This window comes from Ascaphus truei, chromosome 2 (genome assembly GCF_040206685.1).
Source record: "Ascaphus truei isolate aAscTru1 chromosome 2, aAscTru1.hap1, whole genome shotgun sequence".
Classification (NCBI taxonomy): Eukaryota; Metazoa; Chordata; class Amphibia; order Anura; family Ascaphidae; genus Ascaphus; species Ascaphus truei.
In genome coordinates this window covers 113191510-113218044 of record NC_134484.1, presented here as the reverse complement: position 1 = coordinate 113218044, position 26535 = coordinate 113191510, and the positions used below count along the sequence as shown (strand labels likewise).

General features: G+C 39.9%; 1 protein-coding gene across 3 annotated transcripts in view; it reads left to right on the top strand.

The window, feature by feature from the left end:
- The window catches only part of RP1 (RP1 axonemal microtubule associated), a 452067-nt gene that overhangs the window by 210023 nt on the left and 215509 nt on the right, over positions 1-26535 (top strand). For all 3 annotated transcript variants that reach the window (XM_075584311.1, XM_075584310.1, XM_075584309.1), the window contains 7 exons: positions 2006-2160; positions 3986-4064; positions 4580-4661; positions 11159-11214; positions 16508-16540; positions 19842-19874; positions 23472-23641. In XM_075584311.1, the coding sequence (XP_075440426.1) occupies positions 2006-2160; positions 3986-4064; positions 4580-4661; positions 11159-11214; positions 16508-16540; positions 19842-19874; positions 23472-23641 (608 nt within the window). The remainder of the gene's footprint in view (positions 1-2005; positions 2161-3985; positions 4065-4579; positions 4662-11158; positions 11215-16507; positions 16541-19841; positions 19875-23471; positions 23642-26535) is intronic.

The following is a 26535-nucleotide window of genomic DNA, read 5'->3' as shown; positions in this document are numbered from 1 at the left end:
TGGCACAAGCCACAATCCCTTGGCCCTCCTCAGAACACTAAATATTATGTCCATATGCATGTCCATGGTGAAACAGAAGCATGTCTCTGGTCTTGCTGCAAAAGCCTGTCCTGATGTAAATCTCAGCAGCGCCTCCATCTGTAGCACCCTTTCCCCCATCCTATATGAGATAGTGTTGCTAGCGGTGTAATCTGGTGCTGGTACATACCTGGCTGGTGGCTTGTAAGTGGCTTGTAAGCTGACCTAACTACAGTCATAGACCCCTTACAATAACAAGCTATTCCTAAACTTTATTGCTAACACACACACAGAACAGTATAAAAGACCCTGCAGGATTTACTCTCAACACTGCTCACTCTTTACTGGGACTTACAGTGTTAGAGGGGCTAGGGAATCAGTAGTCCATTTATTTTTAAAGATTTATTTATCATTAAACATATTTTGCTAGAATATAGCCTCCTATTTATTTTATTTTTTGCAAGCATTTTTGATAATCAAAACCATTTTGAATGATCAGATGGGCCACTGTACCCCCTGGAGCAAGCACGAGTAGATTTTTCTTGTCCCTCCCCCCCCCACCCCCCAGGCTAAAATGTGCCAGCTAGCCCCCAATTTACAGCATAAAAAAACAATGTAATTAACAGTGCAGTGTATCTTTTTGACTTCTTGATGCTCCCACTCATGTTGATTCAGCCCATTGGAAGCTGGGGATTCTTCAATTGTGCAATTAGCCTAAATGTCTTAGCCAATCAAAAACCACAACAGCATCAGTGATGCCCTGTATAAAAAGTGGTACACCAGCTCATTATTGATCAAAGGGCAGAGGACACAATATCTGCTTCTACAGGCACAAAGATCTCTGTTGTCCCCCTTATAGCTGCACATTAGCGATTGCCAGTAAACACCATCAGAACAAACAACCCATGCAATGAATATGGTGCTAGATTATTATTCCTCCTCACCCCCTCTGGACTCACCTTTAGCATGTGCAGATTCCCATGTATGACACAGTATTAACATTACTGGTGGCTGTGATTTTGGACACCAGCTACCCTATCCCGGTCCTAACATTGTTGAAAACCCCTTTTTCCAGACTGCTGCTTTAAGATGGAAATGCTGCTTTAACATACTGTAGATCGATAGATATATATTGCAAAGTAAATCACAGAATAACAGCATAGCGCCATTTCAAAACAGAGAGACATTTCTAGATTTCAAAAAGTCACATCATAGACTGAACAGTGAATCCTGCATTGAGCGTCAAGACATGCCTGTGCTAAACCTGTGCTGTTCATATTCACGTGGGGGAGGCAGAGTGTCTGGCGTGCATTACATCATATTGGCATGGAACGTGTGCAGATAAATGTTCTCAATAGAGATATGTGAATCTGCGGAGATCCACTTTGCTGCAGTTTCCATCAAACTATACAAAAGTTAAAAAAACCGATGTCAAATTCAGGCCCACCTTTTAGCATCAAGATGTAAAAAAATAGCTACAGTATTCTGCCTTTTGCAAGTAGCAAAATAGTAGCCCAATGACTTTTTTTTTTTACAAGTTTAATCGAATTTGGAAAGAAGCAAAAAATGCCCATTGACTTTTCAATGTTTAATCAAATGTGCCATAAACTTTTGTATTGAAGCAAACGTCTTTGCCGAATCGAATTAGGTGAAGTTTCCATAAGCGTTCAAGCACATTGCACATGTCTAGCATTCTGTGCTCCATTTGCTGGTTGCACATTGTAATGTCCTCTAATGACATTGAATTACATTTTCTAATTCCTTAACATGACATGTCACAGTGGGATAGTGCGACAACATGTTGTGTGTAAACAAGCCATGTTTTTTGTTATGGTGCGTTAATGGGAACAATGACTGTGGCTACAACTTTAAATAATTTATCGTCTGTTGTCATTCCATTTATAGAAGCTTGACTTCATTATATAAAGCAAGTCTATAAAGCACATGTGTATCGGCTGGAATGTATGAAACTCTTTTTGTTATATAGTGTTGGATTATGAAATCTACGTTTACACTGGATCTAATTCCAATGCTGGCCCAGAATCTAATGTTTATATCAACCTCTTTGGAACAAAAGGCGATTCTGGGAAACGAAAGCTGCATAAAACCAAGAATCAAAAAGTTGACTTTCAGAAAGGACAGGTAACCCATCTCAGCACATTTCTTCATTGTCATTAATTATTATTATTTATTTTAAACTCCGTGTACGTCAAGTGCTATGAAGGTTGAAATAGTTGAAATTTGTGGACCTTTCCTTTGTGATTTTATTTCCTTTTCAGCAGAAAATGCAAACTCATTAATAAAATGACAGGCTTCATTTGTTATATTCTAGCAGTTTTTTCACGAACATAAAGCTAGGGCTAACATGGTAGTTATGTGGTTTTGGTAACTGATCTTAGAAGCAATCTGATTCTTATTTATTACCATTTTTCCTTATTAAAACAAAAGTGGCAAAAGTTGTATTTTATTTCCTAACTACAGTATAAGCATCTGATTCTTCAGCATGGTAGGCACATGTCGGTGCTACTATAGCGTGAGGTCTACCTGGATATCTGTGGTCTACCAAACTGAGGGTGCGGTCTACACTTAGATGGGGCCCTGCTTCAGTTGGAGTAGCTATAAGCACACTAACCTAAGCCCTTAACCTTAAACCCCAACCCTAAGCCTTTACCCTAAAACCCCTACCCTAAGACCTTACCCTAAAAAAGTGTATAGGATTGACATAAAGTCCAGGTATCGGTGCAACAGATTACAATCCACAAGTAGATAATTACATCAATAATCTTCTTTAAATCCCTTGGTAGTGAGCAATAAGCATCAGTCTTGAAAATAAATTATGTAATTGCTCTTAGAGTATATAGAGCATCAGCAGTATACAAGATAGTAATCACCTGTAGCTCATATAATAGTTGTCGCCCAGGTAGGCTAATAAAAGTGGGATTTATGGGGTACTAGGGGGACATAACAACCCAAAGGCACAAGTGCACCCCCGTTCGCCACCACACTTAAATAGGACTACTTAGAACAAACAGGGTATCTGGTATAAAGATATAATGGAAGTCCATTGATAACACACTGTTAAAGTGGAGGCTCAACGGAGCCTATATCCAATAGATGCAGGTAGTAGCTCATCCAGGCGTGCGTCCAGCTGTAGTAAATAATGGCAAGAAAAAGCAACCTCGTGGGAGGAATAAGTGGAGCACTGCAGGCAGGGTGGGTCGCAGGTAGAAACTGCACACCATAGATAAAAAATCTAATTTATTGAGTGACTGGAGACATAACAAAAAGGAACAGAGTGGTGCACTCTGACGCGTTTCGGGCCGTGGCCCTTTGTCAAAGAGTAAGTTTTGTATGTCATCTTTCTATGTGAAGAAATCTGTGTGAACGAACGTGTGAAACAGAGAATGGAATGTTTTCGCTCATAGCTGATGCTTATTGAATTTTCTCAACCAACCAGCTCCAAATGAAAGTTTAAACAGGCCAGAAATAATGAGAAGCCTTGTTAGCAGTCTCAGATAAGTTCAGATTCTTACAGTGGAACTTTTTCTCATACTCATATGCCAGGTGACAGAAAACATCACATTTTACCCCATAATGATTTTAGCTTACATACATTTATTCAGTATTGTTATGTATTACAAACTTACATCAGCTTTAGTATTATGTATTACAAAATGATGTAATATTTTGTGACGCGCAAACCCCCCATAAAGGGAGGGAGTTTTAGTTTTTAGGGTATAAATATATGGCATACCGTATTATCTGTTGAAGAGAGCTTTTTGTTTTGAAGCTGTCTCCGCTGTATGCACTCTGAATAAACTCATTTGATAACTGAAATGTTTTTTTGCAACATTTTTACAGCTTTCACACAGTCCACTGTAACAGTGTAATACCATGTAACTACAGTATGTTTCATGTGAAACTATTCGGGAATTACATGATTTGTATTTGCTGTATTTTTCTGTAGGTTGATATATTTTGCGTTCAAGCTGTTTCATTGGGAACACTTAGGAAAATCCAGATTAGTCATGATGGAACTAAACCAGGTAATGTATAAAGACCAAAATCTTTGAAGGCAAAGACCTTTACCATGGAAGGTTAAATATAAAAGCCACGCTACTGAGAAAATAGGAATATTTGGTTTATTAAACAAGAATCTTGGGTAGAATGTTGTTTTCCATTTATATCTGAGCCTGAACTTTTATTTGTCCATCATTATGTACTGTATAATATAATGTGCATGTACGCTGTAACATTTAGGTGTCTCATTTATCTTAGTTACCATAAAAGAAAATATATTAGATATTTTCTTGAAAGGTAAACTACACTATTAATACTTTCCTCTTCAGGCTTATGCATTGAAATATATGCATAATATACAGTTAGTGATTGAAAAATAACACTATTTTATGCTGGTATTTTGGTTAGATGTTCTATCCATGCCATTAATCAAATTTGCATTGAATAGTCTATTAGAGACACCTGCACAGAAGTGCCTTGTGATACAGGCATCAAATCCATTGAAAGGATCCCATAGATGTGTCTTTTCGTTTGATCACAGGAAGCGGGTGGTTCTTGGACAAGATTATTATACAGTATACGGAGGATGGAAATGGTCAAGAAGTTGTATTTCTGTGCAACAGGTATGCCAAGTGCAGACAGAACAGTATGTATTTGCCAATGTTCAAAGCCTGTTCACCTAAAACCAAAGTCACTACTCGTTTCTTAATACTGAGTATTTAACCAAAAAAAGCATTTACATTTCTTAATATTTTAAATCTTTAGGCATTATAACCCCTTTTTATGGTTAGGGTCTTCCAATACAAGAGCAATAGGTTGCAGACCGTTTCAATGGTGCAGGGGTGGAGGTTGGTAAGTTTGGGGGATTTATGATTTATCATATAACATTCATATTATGAAATATAGAATGTGTGATACTTATGCCAGTAATGATTCTAACAAAAATAAGGAAGAAAATAAATAAATTGGACATTGTAGCAGAGTTGTGAGAGACAAAGAACAGTTTATTTTCTCAGTGCAGATAACAGAACAAAACAGCTGACAAATTTACGCTTAGGCACTGTAAACAGATCTAGGTGTGCACATAGGGGAAAGGCTGTAAATATGCTGTAAATATTTCCATTCTGGAATGTCTGGTATGTCAGTTTCGTATATATATATTTCTTTAGTGTGTTGCTCGTGGATATTAGGCAAAAAATCCAACTATTCTGACATTTATACCATTTCCATTAGGATTGTGAGATGCCATCAGGACCCCTAATTTTGCCCCTTTGTTCATGATCATAAAATAATTAGATGCTTGCAGCTTTAGATCTAGCAGTTTTCTTAGCCCCCTGTGTAAAACGTGCAATAACAAGATCACGATTGTCTGCTACACATCCAGTACTGTGCAGAAAGTCATTTATAGCAATCACATTTGCTGCCACAAAGACCTGCAAGGCATTTGCCTCCCAAGCCAATCTACAAGCAAAGGGGTTACATATATATGTTAAATGGTCATTTGAAGGCGGTTGCTTATGTGCTGTCACAGTTGGTGAGACGCACCGTGAGAGATGAAAATCTAATGAAGACAGTGGCGTTCAATTTAAAGCTTCCTTGTCAGAAGGAATTTATTCAGCACTAATCGGAAGACTTTCATTCTAGAATAGAAAAGTTGCATCACTCTTTGCCTGCAGCAAAACGAGGGACACTGACTGATAGGGAATGAAAACATCAAATTACATTTTGCAGATTTGCACTTCTAGGAAAGAACCACTGAACAAGTCTCATCTTTTTATATTCTTTCCCCTTCAGTCAAGAATACCGCAAATAGAGAAATAGAGGCAATCATGCAAGTGATAAGAATATATGAATTACTGCATTTTATCAAATTAATACACCCTGTATATGTCCAAGCATGTAATAATTACTTCCTTTGTGACCAACATACTCATTCAATAACATTCCGAGTGTGTGTTTATTAGGATAAGCAGCCTACGCAAAGGGAAGGGGTGTGAGGTGGAATGTGGAACTCGCAACAGCCTAAATAAAGGGCACTGTACACAGATGTACTGTTAGCACATAGAGATGTAGTATGGATAGTGTTGTTCTGGGCTCTGGCAAAGCACTTTCGGTGATCCTGTTACCCACAGGTACAGTACCATTGAGATATTTCAATTTTCTGCGGCTTGTTGGACGAGCAGGATCACAGCTGTATGTGTTCCTGAAGCAATACAGGCCACATCTGTACATAAAATGTGTGCGTGTATATTTATATACACATATATATACATGTGTAATATTCCTAAAACATTACATTGTATCAACTGTAAATCTGTACAATATATAATATTGAATCCAGCAAAGGTAAGAAACCCATTGATTGTATTTTATTTAATTGCGTTTTTTTTTAGGTTGCCCACTGACTGCCAATGTGATTATCTATGCCCCTTTCTGGGTAAAGATAAGCGCAGTGACAAATCAATGTATTTGGCAAATGTTTGTTTTTATTTCATTGTAATGTATTGTATTTTTTATGTGTTTTTTTTTAGGTTGCTCATTCATTGTCATTATGGCTATCCATGCCCATACTTGGGGCATGGTTTGCCACTGTGACAAACAATGAGTAGAGAGGGTGGGGGTAGTTGCCCCGGGGAGTGTGGTTAGGCTTCCCAGGTGGGTAGTGGAGGAGGGGGGGATGTTAACCCCTTAATTAATAAAGCACCAGAATAAAGAGACAGCATAGTGGAAAATATAGAGGTTTTTTCCACTGAAGCAACAGATCTAATTATATTATCGGCAGGCGATAGAGGGAAGTCCCCTATCACAATCTGTCTGTCAGAAGATGGAGGCTTCTACAAGGATCAAAGTGCCTTCTGGGTTTTTTCTACAGTGCATCCAGACATTTTTCTATATTACTGTTTAATCTCTGCACGACTACTAATATAACCCATCTCTGCTTGATTTTTCTATCTGCCCCTCCATCCTTCCCTTCTTAATGAATCAAATGGTGATGAAGAGACACAGCTAAAAAGCAGTAATCCGTGCTTCTTGTTTTTTTAAATACATATGTAACACGTGTTCCCCACCCCGACCCCCCTCAACCTCACTTAGGGACCAGTGTGTGGGAAAGGGCGCATTACCTCGCTGTTGTGGTGCTTCACCTATTGGTTTGCAGGAGGTCTGCTTGTTGTTATGAGAAAAAACAGAACTGGCTCGCACAGGACATTGGGTTCTTCATAAGGTTGTCAGCGCCTCCAGCAGTGATGGATCCCACAAAGTGTAGGCGTCAGCCCCCATCACTACACACATACCTCCCTCCAGCCAAGGAACTGATACCTATGGCAGATGTATCTTTACAGGGTCTTTATTCATGGCATCATACAGCATGTTTAGCAGCATAGTCTTCTCCACACGTCCCAGGACTTCTAGACGGTGCTTTCTCTCTCCACTGCTCTGCTCCAGGTGGTCTTAGGCTAGCCAGCCCAAGTGAGCAAGCTTACCCCGCCATTGGGAAGACTCACAGCTCCCACCATCACCTCACCCTCCTTCACCCTAGCCAGGGATCAGAGAGGGACACACTCACCCTCCTTTGTCCAGGAGGAGCAGGGGGTGACACAACCTCACCCTCTCAAGGCTGAGGGGAAGTCTTCTACATCCTCTCTCTCCAAGGTGGAGAGGAAGACTGCCCCTAACTTTAGGCTTCTCCCCCTAGAAACTTCTGGAAGGGGCGGGCTCATGGACTTTACCCACCTACAACGGGCTGTACACAGGCCATGAGACACCACCTACCTTCCTTCACTTTCTGGGGATGCAGAAAGGGGGGGGGTCAACGGCCCACAGATTAACCTGCTAATGTCTGGATCTTAACAGGATTTACATAGCAGATGCACTATGTGGGAAGAAACAGGTACAGCTGGACATACCCTGTTGCACATATATTTGGAACAAGGGATCTGAACTATGGCACTCCAAGCAATGGGGAACCTGAGATATTTCATTTTGAAATTCTCTTACAAGAAATCTTGTCTGAGAGAATCAATATGGCTACTTGGGTCAGCCTGAAAAGTAAGCCAGACATCATCATGGGATGACACTACAGCTTCTGATTGGTTGACCCCACAGGCATCTCTGTTTTTCCCTGCAAGTGCTGGAAAAAGTAAACAAATTACATTTCTCAGTAATCGGGGGGTGCATAAAGATTTTAGCTGCAGAGGACTCCCTTTTTCCATATAATATTTTTAAAAAGAGGCAGAAGAAAAGAGGAGCACAGCTCACAGAGTCAGCAAACACAGGGAAATAAGGGCAACTCCAAACAGGGGTAAAATATACATTAGCCTTTAATGGTCAGTTAGGCAGAAAAACAGGACCGTGCACCAATGCGTTTTATCCCTTAGACTTTCTCAAGGTGTAGGGAGAGACAGAATAACAAACAATTTATCCATGAAAGATTCGTGCCAAAACTGGATACCTGTGACGTCATCAACATGCGTCCCAAACCGGAGTCGCATTATTACTGCGTGGCTCCATACTGAGTCGCGCTCATAACAGAGGAGGTACACTGAGCACCAGGATTGGCTATACAGAGAAAAAACATCTTGAATTAAAAAACTTTAATAATAACATTGTAAAAAAACATTACGAAACATCATACGACATAAAAGTTACTCTAATTGTAGAAAAAACACAGATAAATGACATTGTTACACACCTCTGGAACAAAGGAGAATTAATATTAAAAAAGGAGACAGAAAAAAGAAAGAATATATGAAATATATGTACAATGCAAAGGATGTCAATGCGTAGCTAAAAAATATAAATCAAAAAATATTATACAGTATAAGAATCATACTAGAATAGCCACATATTTGATAACCATCACATATAACATTTATCAGAATTAAGTTCCAAGAGGAAAAAAAATAAATGAACCCTCCGTCCTATCAATAACAGGAAAGTTTATGTGTGTCAAATGATTAAAAATAGAAACAAGAAAAAAAAAAAAGGAAAAAAACTAATTAATCAACTAATGTGTTAATAATAAAATCATGACACACATACTTGCCCATACCGAAACCACACAAGAAATAGAAAAGTATCTTGTTTAAGAAAAACTATATATGTATGTATGCATATCTAATATGCCCACACATACATATATATCAAGGGTAAGACAGAAATACGCCAGAATCATGAGATAATCATGATTCATAGCAAAAACCGTCCAACCCTAAGGATAAAAAATGAACTAAATCTACAGGAACCAGAAGAAACAAAGGAATTAGATCATAAAAAGTAAAGAAGTCTAACTAACACACCAGCGATATTGGGTTGATGATAATAGATTATCTATAATTAATGAACAAATATATTTAGTCCTCTGATACTACAAAAGAAGAAGAAGGGAAACACTCCAGCCCAATATAATGATTACAAAAAATGAGTGAGATCCCAGTCTATGTTCATTCCGTGAGGCACTCTGGTCCTTAAGGTAAAGATCCAGAATGCCTCACGGTGATCCAACTGTAAGGTCCTGTTACCACCTCTATCAAGAGGTGCAACTATTTCAATTCCTTGAAAGGAAAAATTATCAGGACCACCCTTATTACAGCTGGAAAAATGTTTAGAAACAGGGTGACCGAGATCCCGATTGGAAATGAGTCTGAAGTGCTCCATCATTCTGATTTTGAGACACCTGGTTGTTCGACCCACGTATTGACATCCACAACCACATGTAATTAAATAGATAACAAATGATGAATTGCAGTTAATAAACATCGTATTTTTATGCGTTCTATTAACCGTGGAAGTGAATGTACTACATTGTTTCATTTTAGGGCAAATTTTACATTTATTACATCTATATGAACCCTTGGGGCGTTTCGATTGACTTTTAGTGGACATTTTAAACAGACTGGGTGAGAGGGTACTTGCTACCGTCCTAGCTTTTTTGAATATTACTCTAGGACCTGTAGAAATTATAGATCTGAGAACAGGGTCCAATGACAAGATGGGCCAATGTTTTTTTTAAATTCGTTTAATCTGTTCTCCTTGATTACTATAGGATGTGATGAACAGAGGACAATCATCCAATGCAGGTTTTTTAGGGGACCGTTGAAGCAGCTGCTTTCTGTCCATAGAGGAGACTTCTTGTATTGTTTTTATTAGATCATCATGATTATAACCTCGCTTAATAAAGTGATCATACAAGTCTTTTACCTGAACATTATATAGCTCATCTGTAGAGCAATTACGCCGAAGGCGTATCAGTTGCCCTTTCGGAATGCTTTTAATTAGGGCTTTGGGGTGGCAGCTGTTCGCACATAGAAAGGTGTTTCGTGAATTTGGTTTACGAAAAACATCAGTATGAATTTTAAGTGCATTGTCGATATATAAGTATAAATCTAAATAGTGAATATGGTGATAATTATAAGTGTACGCGAAGTGAAGATTTAAATCATTTACGTTAAGTGTGTTAATAAAAGATAATAAAGTGGGGACATCACCCTCCCAAATGAATAATAGATCATCAACGAACCGCCGATCAAATAAAATGTGCTCCCTATAAATGTTCATATCTCCAAACACGTGGAACGACTCCCACCAACCCATGAAGAGATTGGCGTATGAGGGAGCAAAGCTCGTCCCCATGGCCGTTCCACGTGTTTGGAGATAATGAACCCCATCAAACAAAAAATAATTGTGAGTTAGAAGAAATCAAATTGAGTCCAAAATATTTTTTTAAATACTGGATACTGGGTGGACTGCTCCTTTTAAACAGACGACAAACGCTGAGAGAATGTTTGTTCTCGCTGTGCTTTTCCCCGAGCCCGAGGCTGAATGAAATCAATGTTTTGCCTTTTCACCTCAGACCTTGGTAGGATCTTTGAGGCGACACTAATCCTATAACTTCTAAAAGAGATATTGATGCCTTTCTAGCAACTATTGACATATTACAGAGTGTATATTAAGGTTAAGTAACATAGTTCTAGGCTTTTGGATGTCATTTGTAACATTTAGGTATTTTTGAATTTCATTGAATGTATTGACCTCTGTCTAACACAGCTATTACCTATTTTCATGTTATTCCTTAATTACAGCATATTAAGCAACACTAACACAATGACTAAATATTTCCTAGATGGCTAGATGAGTACCAAGAAGATGGGAAGACAGAGATGGAGCTGTTTGTCAGTGGTAAGTGAATGCAATTTCTAAATAAATACAGCAAATACAATTACCACTTATGAGCATATTCACGTCTCAGAACGGTTTGTAACCTTGCCTTTCCCCATCATCTCTTAGTATACAATGCTTCCACTACCACCAGGATTCTGGGAAATACAGTATTTACTATATTAAGGATGAATGCACTGAACTCTTCCTCAGTGAAGGATGTAAGCGTAATCTATTAATAGCAATAGCAGAAAACGCAAGTAACATTCCAAGCAAGAAAGGAAGGGTATCCCCATTACATGGCTCATGCAATGTCATTACTTTGCTTTTCTGTTAGGTCTGTTTGAAATACCTTGTAGAAATTGCTGCTTTTATGTAGTTCATTCAAGAGAAAATTAATCCTCATTCTTGACTAAACATGAGAATAATGACAATAAACCTTATGTAGACACTTCCCTTATACAAGTCCACCAACTTTCATCAACTATAATCAGTTTGTATAGTGGTTCCTCTATAAACTTTTACTCATGATTTATCAAGTTTCTGATATATACCTTGATGTTTTTCTTTTGGAGTCCTTGTAAAAATCTTGATTAACAAGCTTCTTACATTTGACTTTTGGCACAGACTATTTGTCTCAAATTTGTATTCATTGTTAGAATTGACTGTTTTTCTTGACCCATGTACATGGAAAATAAGGTGGATACACAGGAGAGGATAGCAAATGTGCATACATCCCCATCTTGTTGATGTGATGATGGAAGAAAATGTGGGCATATTGAAAAATGCCACTGACCGAAAACTGTATTAGAGCAGTTATTGTCATAAATGATAGACATAAAGGGGGCTCTGCACTAAGCTCTGAGCTTTCGCGCCGGCCTGAAAAAAATTATCACGTCTGATAAAAAATGAAGCCGGCGGCGCGATTCACTAAGGCCCTCAGCCCATATTCAATCGGACGTGCCCAAAACTGGCTTATCGTTCGTGCAATATTTTTTCCCTCTGCTAGCGCACTGAAACTTCCCGTACGCTAGCAGATAGAAAAGCCGCCTGTGATATTTGCATGGAGATTATGCATCTCCACGCAAGGCTGTTACAGGCGATCGTACACTAAATAAATACATTTTAATAATAGTGTACCTGAGCAGGGGTCTCCGGAGCTGAACAGCATTGGTTTCAGGTCCGAGGACCCCCTATGTCAGGAGATACAGGCCCCGTTATGGGGTGCCGGTATCCCCTGCAGAATTTCAATGTCCCGGTCACGTGACGTGGACGCTCTGCCCTCTTCCTCCCCACCCTCTGGTGGTGCTGCGGGGGACACAGTCTCCACTGTGTGTCTCACACACACACAGACAACACTCACCGCCGTCACCAGCACGCAGTACTGGAAGGAGCTCTGGCTCACGCAGCAGGCAGCTCACCACGAACAGAGCCTTCGGCTGGTTGGCAGCGCTGGCCTCAGGAGAACTCCCGTGGAGGGCCCCCTGCAGAGAGCAGCAGCAGCTCGGCGCCACCGCACCAGTGCAGGATCTCGGCACATAGCGGCGCTCGTTAGGAGCTGTGGCGGCAGTGAGTAAATGTTGAGCGGGTGGGGGGAGGGGGAAAGCCGTCCTCCTCATTCACCCGGCAGCGCAGGGAGGTCTCCGAGCCGTGGCGTCTGTGAGCCATGACTACCACGCATGCGCGGCATGTCAGCGGGCGGGGAACGGCGGCGGACGTGTGAGGGGAATGGCTGGAATGGCGGCCGTTAGGAGCGGCGCCAACGGCTATCGCCGCCGCCGCATGTGATTTGCCAGAACACAGCCCGGCCTCAACTGCCAGCACTTTGACGTCACATCCGTTTCATTTTCTGTCTCCACAATCCATTTTTGTCCCATTACGAATGAGGTGCCACTAAAGAAGTTTCACTTCAAAAATACAATCTACTGGCCCCTAACCCCTTAATTAACGTAGCAATTAATAACCGCTATAGTAATTAAGGGGGTTAAACCCCCCCCCCCCGGGAGGCCTAACCACCCAACCCAGACCCACTATACCCACCCTGTACCCATTGATTGGCACAGTGGTATATCATACCCATATAATATGGGCATGATAAGCCACTATAGAACTCAATGGTCAAGCTCATAAAAATCATGAAGGCCAAAAATACACAATAATAAAATAAAAACACAAGCACCTAAACAGCCCAACAATAAAATAATTAAAAAGCCTAATAGTACACATGAATAACATTTATCTATCACCAAAACAGTAAAAAATTAAAATTATGTTATTTCAAAACATAAGCATAAAATTAAATAAACACCTATCCAACCAATTCAAGAATTAAGCTTTACAGAAGGCCTAAGCCTCCGTTCCTTGGGAGCCTGGGGTAACTGGTGCAGCACCTCCGCTCGTGAGGAGCCCAGTGTAGGTGGGATAGCCCTTCACGGGAACTGGTATACCTATAGGGAATACCCCAAATAATCACAACCAGAACAAGCAACTATATGCAGCACTCTTTACTGCGGTCCCACAGTATTCCCCACAATAACAGCACATACACAATAATAAACCAGCAGGTAACAATAACAACAGTAATTGTCCACCCACAATACTGATGGTGCTGTGGGACCTAGAACCCAGTGTCCGGCAGAACAACCCCTTCCCAAGTGTACAGATGAGGGCAGCGCTACCCTCCCCTTGGCAATGTTGGTGCACTTATACCTTCCAGGTTACAAGCCTGTAACCATGGGATACTTCCAGCAGAAAAGCAGCAGTGGGGTCTCACGCTGCAGGGTTTCCAACAACAGCCCCTCTCTCCTCATGTCTGTCACGCCGCGCGGTGATACAGTTGGGGAAACTACCTTCCCAGCTCAGGTCCTTCTCTGCCGATGCCTCTTACTATCAGGGTAATCCCTTGTGGCAGGCCCTACAAGACTCCGCTAGGATGAAGGGACTACCTGGGGCCTAGGGGGAATAGGTCTGGCCTAGTCCAGGAGCTTGAACTAGCTACCTGCACACAACCTCTCCCTTCGCAGGCTCCGTCAGGACAGAGCACGCTGCCTCCAGTCCGCGGAGGAAATCCTGAACAGCAAGGACCTCCTCTTCCGGCAGCATCAATCACAAGATGGCAACCGTCTTACACATAGTCCATTATGTATGTGGCTGCCCCAACCACAAAATGACCGACTCAACTCACCCGAACCCTACTGAGAGACAGGACCACTGCCATGTAGGAGGCAAGGGAGGGTACCCTGCTAAATAATATTGTATTGTTCTCTGTGCGGCTTCATTTCAAAGAGCTCCCCACTTAAGTACCTTGGACTAAAAAAGAAGTGCAGAGAAGAAGAACTATATAGTGTAGTACATTATATTCACAGACAAATCCAGATGAAATGCCCTTATAAAATCTTTCTCAGTAAGCTCATTTGTTGGTTGATGTTTTCCAGCAGTTCCTAATATTTGAGATACAGTCTGTTGTCCGAGATGGCTGCTTTGGTGCTCTTTGCTGCATCTTCCTGGCCTCCTCCTCACTCCTACCTGCGTTTGTTTCTGCTGCTGAGCCGGCACTAAACAAAATCACATCTTCACGCTGAGAGAGACGTGGGTAGGCGTGAGGACGCCAGGAGGACGTGGGAAAACACCAACCAATTTGATGAGCTTACTAAGAAAGATCATTTTGTGAGTGCACTTTATTATTATATTGTTCTTCCTGTCTTTTCTAGTACTTTATAAAATAAAATCCGTCTCTGCCTCATACACACGTTTTCTAGATACATTGATTAAATGCATATTGTATGATTTTGAAGGGTATCATTAAAAAGTGCTGTTTTTTAAAAGGGCTTTGATTTTCATGACTTTAAAATATATGATCTCTCTCTTTGACTTTTCCTTTAATTTTGCTGTATGACAACCATGTAAACATTAACCATTGCTTACTGTATATAAACATAAACCAAAGGCTACAGTGTTAGAGAATAAGCTAACTGTACAGGACTATTCAGTCACAAAAAACACGGTAGTTTGCTTTATTCTAAGAGTAACATGCAATAATACCCCAAGTAAATGCATGGGCAGACTCAACAAATACTGTACCTTGTGATGGAACCAAAGCGGCATTGTGAGACACTTTGCACTTCATACATACACCCCAAAAACATATTTTCAGCTTTGTGGTGAATATGTCTGTTTCAAGAGCATGTGGATTGATTTTCATGTGTATTGTAATAATTAATTTATACTAATAGGACTGAGGATTACAGCAAGGAAACACATTTAGTTTCCAACTGAGTCTTAATATTCATTAGATTGCATATATTTTAAAATAATCAACTTATAAGTGGCATCGTTGTAAAGATCCAAGAAAGACAGTCATTTAGATAAAAGCAACAAAAAAAACAATTGAGGCCACAAATGCTATGAAAGAGTGTTTGCTTTTCAATAAGTGAGACTCGTTCATATTCACAGCTATTGGTATTTGTGACGGATCGGCCTGTAGGCGAGGTCAGTAAGACGCTTAGACAGAGGGTTAAGCTTAATCACAGTGGTTTATTCTCCACAAGCCACTTAAACCTTTAAGAAAACAAAGTCATAAAATTAACACCTGTTCCCTATAGGGAAACTAACTATACTTTGCTGTGGCCCTTTCTCATGGCACTGGCCAACTAAACTGATTCCAAGCCCAAAACATATACTATCCAGTGCAAACAAACAGTCTTTTACAATTGCAGAGTCTTATTTATTGCTTATCTGTATTTGCAGGGGATTCCTATCCCAGGGTCTCTGTGTCGCTCCTTCAGCCATTCAGGAATGCCGGTTCCGGGGACAGGCTGTCCAGTCTGAAGTGATCTTTATCCTGGGTGTGATTCCCAGCTGGACCCCCCCCAGGCCTGATTCCTGCAGTCCTTGGGTCCATGACAACCAGGATCCCTCCTAGTTGGGAGAGGTTTCATTTCCTCTCTATCTCTGGGGGAAAACAGTCTCTCTGTCTCTGGGAGCTTCCTGCCGTTTATCCCTGCTCAATCAGGGGGTTTACATATCACATGTAGGAAACCCGACACCCGTGCAATCTCCTGATGCTTGGAAAGGGAGTAAACCTCTTCACTCCCTTACAGTATTAAATATGTAATAACATGTAGAGTAAGTAGCACATACCCTATAAGCAGTGTACAAAATATGCTCACACTATGAAAAAGCAGATAAATACGCAAATATACCAGTCATATACCAGTCATAGTCCATGGAGCAAAATGCCATTCTGCCAGTTGTTGAATCTTGTTGTGAGTGATTATTATTTTGTGGTGATCAATATCATCAATTTCATTTGCAGAAATTGAAAATAAAGAAAAGACAGATGTAAAAGGTAAGACATACAGATAATTAATGGAATAATTTCGGCCTAAATATGCAATTCTATTTAGAACCAAACTGAAGAAAAATAAATATATATATACAGAGAGGAACAGGTGGCACACACATATTCAGGCAGAAAACAGATGCTTATCCAATATATATATATATATATATATATAAAGGTAGATATAGTTACCAGATAGTTACCAGATGGTCGTCCAGTAATAAGAGACAGCACACTGCAAGTTGTAATCCAAATAAAGAATTGTATTGAAACAAATAATCACTAAAATAACTGACGACCTCCATGCTGCCAAGGACAGAGGTCATTACACTCTGCTCATATTACTCGACCTCTCTGCAGCATTTGACACCGTGGACCACCCTCTTCTCCTTCACATTCTCCATACTCTTGGTATTCGGAACAAAGCTCTATCCTGGATCTCATCCTACCTCTCCCATCGTACTTTCAGTGTCTCTTCTGCTAACACCTCCTCCTCCTCTATTGATCTCTCTGTGGGGGTACCCCAGGGCTCTATCCTGGGACCTCTTCTCTTTTCTCTGTACACACTCTCTCTAGGTGACCTAATAACATCTTTTGGGTTTAAATATCACCTCTATGCCGACGACACACAAATATACTTTTCAACACCTGACCTTACACCTGCTATACAGACCAAAGTTTCTGAATGTCTCTCTGCTATATCATCCTGGATGGCCCTCCGTCGCCTTAAACTCAACATGGCTAAAACAGAGCTCCTCATACTTCCTCCAAAACCTGGCCCTACTACCTCCTTCCACATTACTGTTGGAACTATGATCATCCACCCAGTAGCCCAAGCACGCTGCCTAGGGGTCACACTCGACTCCTGTCTCACATTCGCCCCTCACATTCAAAACATTTCTAAAACTTGTCGCTTTTTCCTCCGCAATATAACAAAGATACGCCCTTTCCTCTATTGCTCGACTGCTAAAACTCTGACTCAGGCCCTCATTCTCTCCCGTCTTGATTACTGTAACCTCCTGCTGTCCGGCCTTCCTGCCTCTCACCTGTCTCCCCTACAATCTATCCTAAATGCTGCTGCCAGAATCACTCTACTCTTTCCTAGATCTGTTTCAGCATCTCCCCTCCTGAAATCCCTCTCCTGGCTTCCAATCAAATCCCGCATCTCACACTCCATTCTTCTCCTCACTTTTAAAGCTTTACACTCTTCTGCCCCTCCTTACATCTCAGCCCTAATTTCTCGCTATGCACCACCCCGACTCTTGCGTTCTGCTCAAGGATGTCTTCTTTCTACCCCCTTTTTATCTAAAGCCCTCTCCCGCCTTAAACCTTTTTCACTGACTGCCCCACACCTCTGGAATGCCCTTCCCCTCAGTACCCGACTAGCACCCTCTCTATCCACCTTTAAGACCCACCTTAAGACACACTTGCTTAAAGAAGCATACGAATAGCACTGTGGATATTCTGAACACATGATACATAAAGCTTGGCCCCCTGCAGGCGCACTTACCAGAACTCCCTCCTACTGTCTCTGTACGTTCTCCCTACCTACCAATTAGATTGTAAGCTCCTCGGGGCAGGGACTCCTCTTCCTTAATGTTATGTTTGTCTAAAGCACTTATTCCCATGATCTGTTATTTATATTATCTGTTATTTATTCGATTACCACATGTATTACTACTGTGAAGCTCTATGTACATTAATGGCGCTATATAAATAAAGACATACAATACAATACAATACAAATAGGGCACTGCAACCAACGTTTCAGTCACCACGGAGGGACCTTCATCAGGGTTATGAACGGTTATGTTTTCACTTACAGTTGGTTCTCTGGATTGGGGTTGATTGTTAATCTTGTAATCTTCAATCCAGTGACAAATAAAAGACACTTCCAGTATGCACAGCATCTGCATGTCAAATTTCCAATTTAAGGCAGGGGAGAGGGCATGGGAGTAAAGGAGAAATAGGGGCAGTATAACCAACCATAAACTTAGTTTGCTATGTACTTGGGAGTGCTATACTAGGGGCCTTTCTTTTCCTTACCTATGTCTCTTCATAGGAATTCCTTCCAAACATAATAATAGTCCCAGCACCCCAACTCTATTCTAGACAGTAGCTAGAGTGTTCCCCACTCCCTATCCCCTTTCCATTACCTGCAATGTGTAAGTAACCCCTCATTACTTTCCTTAGACTAACGTCTATATACTAAGGAGGGGGCCCAAATTCTACTCCCCGTTATGGCCGGTGCGTTCTCACTTGCTGGGCACATGGCCAAAGGTCAGACAATAGGGCATGACACCGGGCTATGGATAACCAAAACGTATTTACAGCAAACCCCTATAACCACAGTTATATAAACATAATTGTGATTCTCTGTGGGAGGATAATATACATACAGTCAGAATACTAGTAAGGCGCTGTGCAGTTGTGTGCCAATGTCTCTGAGTCCACACAACCCTGTGTTACAAGGTGCCCATGTTGTAGGTGCCAGCACAACATTGGAGCACTTATAATCCATGTTAACTGTAGCAGGCCTGTCTCTTCACAAAGACTTCAGCACCCTTTGTCACCTCCAATCTGGGAGCCTGTCTGTAACCTAGTCACCCAGCTTCGCCGAGTTGTCCTCCTCAGGGCCTGGTTACCAGGTGGTGACAGCTCTCTGAAACAGGGACTACTAATTCTCCCATTGTTTCTCTAGCTCTCGCCTTCTCACTATCCCCACTCTCCTCTGCATTTCCAGGGTCCACCGACCTCTCAACCTTCGCACTGATTGGCTGTAATGTCATGTCTCCTTATTTCAGACTACAACACCCAGAAGCCCCTGCTGGTGCTCTCAGTCATTGGTTCATTACCATCAGCACACACCAGAGAGGAGCCTGCATGCATAGTTTTATCCTATCAAGGGGGTTACATGTATGATCAAAAACATTGTCAACATAAACTGAAAACATGTTTACAAAAACCTATACTTGCTTTGTCTGCTTTTAATGAATTAACTTCCTCGTGGAACATCAGCTTTGATTAATGTTGTTGAAACCGAAAAGGCAATAAAACAGACAGACCATATTCCAATGAGATATGAAATATGAGAGACAAACACTAATTAGTGTTTCATAGTCATGGCACTTCAACATGGGGATAAAATGCAGAGTTTTGTTGAAAGCTTGTGTGGCAGAGCACTGTTCTGTGATTCAACCGTGTGCTGCAATGATAATGTAAAATGTTGTCAATTCTCAGCTTGCTATCAACTTGTTATTCATTTTGTGAATTGACTGGTGATTAATTGAATCTATTTCATTCACAGAAAAGGAGTATCCAGAGAAGAAAAACATTAAAGGTAAGACACCCATGAGCTTATTAATGCAGAAATCATAAAATGTCGTGAACTACAGTAGCACTTGGAAACTCGTTTTAAAGTCAAGAATAAAAAAAATACCGCAATGCTACAGTACAGCAAAGTACTAAGCTACATCCAATAATACATTCATGTAATATGATAGAAATGGGGCACTGCAGGTTTAGAAATAATTACAAATACCCCATGCGACCGAGCACCATCACTTTCTTCTTTCTTTTCCAACTTATACATGATTCTCAGGAGTATCCTTATGGGATTTGTAGAAATTTTAACTTTTTTTATGATAGATTTTTTTTTTTTTTTAAACATTTCTGGTCCGTCAAATTTCTGAAGTAGATTTTAACTGAAACTGTATTCATCAGTGCTGGAAAGGACAGAAAGGAAACAAGGGCTACAGAAGGGTTATATTTCCATGAGCGTGTAAACTCTCCAGTTGCTGGTTCAGTGAGTAGAAGCTTAATTTTTATTTATTTTTATTTTTTATTTTTTACCATTGCTCTCTGATTCTTTGATTTACTCACAAATACCTAACCTGAAAGTATATTTTCTGAACGAGTCGGAAGGGACAGCTTAACAGTGTAGTAGTGGGATGGTTTAAGGTTTTCAGCTTGAACTATTAGGTCATTTGCAGAATAAGGTAGGATATTTGAATAATATTGCAAGTCCTGAGCTCTATTCCACTTTTAAAAAGGGAACATTTGGACATTCAATATATAAAAAAATGAATATGGGCTCTGGGTGGCAATTAATAGCCTATTCTGAAATATTTACAGAGGTTACTGGCACAAGTGAGCATGCTGGTATATCACAAAGTCTCACTGCAGGATTCTCATTGCTTAGCTAGTTCCTGTGTTTAATGACTCCATCTAGTGTGCTAATGCATTTGGAGGATTTATGCAGTATACTCATGAGAATGTCTGAAACCTGCATAAGCCCGGTTTCTGTATTTCAGTTATGAATTTCTAAAAGTACTTCTCAGTTGCTTACTCCTGAAACCCTACAGTATGAGGAACTTGCAAACATTACTTGGCACTACACTGTTTCAATACAATCAGGTTTTAGTTTTTCACACTTAGAATTTTAGTTTTAGAATTGTCTAAATTATTGTTACTGGACTTCCACTCTCTCTCACAGTACACGTGAGTGTCAGATAGCAAGGTCATGTCTGGTTGGCCCGTCATATCCACACTCAGTTGACACACTCACACACTCTTTTTATATTAACAAAAAAGTTCCTTATTGCAAAAACAAATTACGTCAAAACAGAAACATGTTTTACTTTCTCCTGGTTATGGTTGCCAACGTCACCAAAAAGTTAGAGTACCCGTCTTTTACCAGGATGGGTGTCAAGTGGTGAAAGATTGACCTCAAGAACCAGATTCAGATGTGTGGAGTTTGTCCTTTGGCATTGTCCTGGAAAAAGATGAAGCCAATGGACATGGTCATCTAGATGCAGAATTCTCCAGTGAAACCAAGACAATAGCTATAAAAGTCATCATGATAACTTGTTTAGGTCTGTTAACAGAAACGTGCTAAAAGGACTCCAACTCAGAGATGGCTTTGTAAACCTTTACTGTAAATCTTTAAAATGTACTTGTTATACTCTATATACCACACAATATTATTATTAGCATCTGCAGATAAGAAAATGCAAACAGAAGACTGTATATACAATGTGTGTTTTGTAATAATGATTTCTATACTTCAGCATCATTCAAATAGACAAATGTGGAATCATGTACATATTTAGGAACTCGAATGCCTGTTTTTACTGAACATATAAAGCTGGCAAAAGAAATGTGTATTTTATTTAATACTTACTGTAGCATACAGTAGCATACATGGTAGTCTGTTCACCAAAGTGCAATAGCCATTATCAATTGTTACTGGACATTACAAGATTCAAGCTAAAGAAATTCCATAGACAGAATATACCATAGTACAGTATGACTTTGAGAATTGAGATGTAGATAAACAGTAGCATCTTCATCATGGTAAATTGATGAAGAAAGCTGCAATGTGACTGGAGATTTTAAACTTCCTTTTCTAAGATTGCTTTTCTTATGCCACCTTGATGATGTATTTATGGGCAGAACTGGGCAATTCTGCAGATGAATTTTTACAGAATGTTATCTCTCTCCTACCATGTATTGATTTCCACAACATAGTAGTGGATTGATCTACTGTACGGTAGTTAAAATAAATATTTCAATATAGTATTTGATATGACAATACCATACCAGGCGTCTTGTACCTAAAATTGAAAAAAATAGGTGAAAAGAGCATAGAAAGTAAAGCAATGTATTTTTGCCAATATTTATACATACTGTATAACTAGAGATGTGCAAATGTCTCATGTAGCAAACATTACAGTATATTTAGAATCATGTGACTTGAATTTAGGGTCAGGTGATTTAAAAATTTAATGCTTGGCAAACTTTTTGCGTATTTTTAACATTTTCGTGCAATATTTAGCAACTTTAGCAACTGACTTGCAACCTTAAGTGTACATTTCGCACATATGGTATCTACATATATCCAATCACAAGATAACATTAATGATTAAACAGGTGTCATATTATACTGCTCCTCTCCTCCAGCCCAGTACTGCTGCGGACTAAATTCATTTAGAAATGAAACCTATACTGTTGAAATCCTTCCCACTCTTATGTTTTTAGTGAACACAATATTGAATATACAAAAGGTAACACACTCCTGTTGGGAGGCAGGTGATCGAACTGAAAAATATGAGTCTGCTGCCTGATTTGGGGGGGATTGATATGTACTATATATAATAATTTAATGAAGATAGTTACACTGAAAATAACAACCAGATTTTGAATATTTTCCCAGGAACATATGACCCAAGTAAATTAATTTAATATGCATTCAAAATATTTGATGTGATGGCATTGCCACAGTGACGTGCTCAGAAGCATTGATTTCTGAATTTAAGAAGATATCACCTTGGCAGTTTTTCCTTATTCAAGCCGATCATAAATCTGTGTTGATTTTAATTATTTAGCGGAAATTGAGGAATGTCATGAGGAAAGAAATAAGCTGACATTTTTTTCGTGATATATCACTGCAATCATTTATAGAAGCAATTTGTGATGCTACTTCTTTTGTAACTTTACTTATATAATTTGTTTACCTTATTTGAAATTCGAGGTCTCCTGGAATTGATCCGTGGCTCTCCAAGCTTCAGAAATCCCATGGTTCCTCAGAAATGTCGTTTTTAAACTAACTTGCAAGAGTTCTTTTCGGGGAGAAACAATATGGCACCTGTGGCCAGCCTGACTCTGGCAGCCAATAGAAAGCTGGGAGATTCTCGTGAGATGACATTGCAGCTTTCGATTCGGTGACCCCGCAGCCATCTTTTTTTTTCCTTGCAAAAGTAACAAATGAAATACCTAGAGGTTGTCCTAGAGATTTAAATTCCATGGTTTAGCTTCAGAGGATCCCATGCTTCATAGATAAATAAAATACTTCCTTTTTGCGGGATTGCTGCTTTAAGGTTACGCTTTGTTACAACCGAGACAATAATGTGCTAAAATGTTTGCTTTTCCCATATAGGGAAGAAATGGAATATACATGTTAAAACTGCAAAGGATTCCACACAGATTGAACAATTGGAAGTAACCCTTGTGATTTATGGTTCCAAGGGGAAAACGAGTGACATTCTTCTCTTGCCACAAAACCAAACAGCCGTGAGTTTTCTTCCTGGTGCCAAGGATGAGTTTGTTGTAAGTACATGCGTACACAGAAAAGCACACTGCTTCAGCGTAGCAAAATGACTGCTCAGTGTTGTTCTATCAGGTTTTTTTCCCAGGTTAATCATGAAATACCTATTTATATCTTATGGGAATACATGTAAAATAAAATAGGGGAGAACCAGTGCGCAAACTGGGGGGGGGGAGGGGGAGGCAGCTCTTACAGAGGCCCCGTACCCTTCCCCACAAAATTTTAATTAAATGCTGGGGCAGTGCGCGAGGCCTCTGTACTGTACATCACTTACCTTGTCTCCGGCGTATTCTGGCGATGCATCACCATGGCAACACGGAGTCAAATGAAGCCACGGGGTCAAATAGCAACGTGTTGCCATGGCAACGGGAAGTCACATGACACCGGAGAAATGGTAAAAGTGCAGGGGGGGAGATCAGGAAGGGGGGCGCAGACAAAAAGATTTGTGCACCCCTGCAATAAATAATGGATACATTGATAAATACAGTGCTATTTTCTGCATCAGCCGGGAGACTTTAATACATATTCTACTTCTGTGCCCCATCAACCCGCTAGGCGGAAGTAGTGTTAACTTCTGTTCCTACATGATCTGCAACAAATATAAGAAGCAAAACTAACAAGCCTCCTAAATATGTCACGGGCACAAATTGATGCAGTTAAAAATGTTTGGTCCGTACTTGGAAGCAAACTGAGCCATCTTAAAACATACAGTATCACCATCTGTGTCCCTATTGTACCTGTACATTTTAACATGAACAATACTGTGCACAGTTTGTGCTATGTCAAAAGAAAGTATATTGTTAAGGATATAGAAAGATATTGTGTGGATCTCATTTTCACCCTCATGTTGATTACTTAAGGTCTGCCCTGTGTTCTTACTACACATTACAGGATTAAATTGCTCAAAAAGAGTCTATAACAACAAGAGTAATGTGCTTAATGGCCTGAGGTAAATAACTTGTGTCTTTTTGCTAAGTAGATTTCTCCCTCTGTCACAGATATACACCCAGCTACTGTTAAATGGAGAGATTAAAGGGAAGTTGCACATTTTATGATCTGCTAACTACAGGATAAAGATGTGCAATTCCTACAATGTCCTATTTTTAGCAAAGGGCTTTTGGTAGTTCAAGTATTATTAAATAGGTAAAAAATGGAACAAAAACTTTTTCACATTTTTACAAACCTCAAACAATAAATTATCTATCATACTTATGAAGGGAAAAAGCAATGACAATCAGATAGTCTCCAATACAAATATATTTAATGGTCCATGTAACAGTAGATTCACTTTATATGTGTCTGCCTTTTAAAAGCATTATGCTGTACATTGATTTTTGCCTACATTGATTTACTGTGTGGTGAGCATACTGTTTTGCAAAGCTTCAACATAATAGCCTCAAATTGTATGTTGTTATTAGTCTGTATGGTGAACATCTTTACATTGTATGCAGCATTATCTTTCAGATATCTGTATGAAAGCCAATATGAATAAGTATTCACTTACTGACTTTACAACTATCCTGTGGTTCCAGACGGTTGTGCAGCAAATAAATACACACATTCACATGTCTCAGACAGGGCTGCAACCCTGCTTTTCACCATTATCTCTTAGCATACAATGCTTCCACTGCAGCTAGGGATTCTGGGAAATAACATGCAAATGAGCACAGTGTCACCTTTTGCTTCTTGTCAATTTTAACATGGACCCCTATACGGTTATGCCTGCTGTATTACACAGTATTTCAGCACAGCCTGGGTTAAAGAATTACATAGCCAGTAAATTTATTTCACTTTAAGAGGCCTATTCTAGTAGCTTCGACAAGTAACTTATTGAGAATTTTGGGCACTTCTCGAGCGATTTTGCATGTGTTGCTATTCAGAAAGCTCCGATAACATGCCAAACTCTCTCGAGAACTTCTTCTTCCCGATCGGTAGCGCTTCCGCACAAACAAGCCGCGCAGGAGCTCAAAAAATGCTCAAACTCGCATTTTTTTGTGAAATCGAGCTATTCTAGTAGCTCCGAGATTCACATAGCGGCTGCAACTCGCAAGCAACCCGCAGATTCTCATCTCAGATTTGCGATGTGACTCTGAAGAAAATGTTTTATTTTTACTGCATCGGATTGAAGCCGAGTGTCTCCGGAGCTGACACACCTTAATATCAGTTCCGGATACACCCTGCTTCCATCCTATGTAATAAAAATACATTTACAGGCAGCTTCATTACCTTAGCGGCTAACCATTAAGGTGATGAAGGAGTTAACCCATCCTGCTACCCACCCGGTAGACATAAACACCCAACACGGGAAACTCAACTTTCACCCACCCCCCTACCCCCAATAAACATTAAAATACAAAACAAGCATTAAACAATTAATTACCTTATTGGTAACCCACCCAGGAGACCTAACCACCCTCCCAGGGATAACTACCCCCACCCCCTCTACCCAAAATTATTAATAGAACGTTTGAATGGAGGTAAGGCACTACAGATTTGTGCAAAACTATTTTCAAAATAGTTTTACACAAATCAGTAGTGTCCTGCTTCCATTCTGGATTGCTGATTCTGGAGTTTTGACAGGGATTCCCTGAACGAGGAGCACCGGTGACTATATCGATAATTACATTTTTGGTGTCAAGCATACATCTGTTTTATTGTAATAGCACATTTGCCCATTTGTTTGCAAAACAAAAGAAATACACAATAAAATAACATTGGTATAAAAGTATAATACATTACACCTGCCAATAAACCCATTGATTGTGACTGTGGTAAACCATGCCCACAATATGGGCATAGATTGCCACAATGACAATGGATGGGCAACCTAAAACAAAATAAATAACAAAAAATAAAATACATTACAATTAAATAAAAACAAGCATTTTCCAAAAAT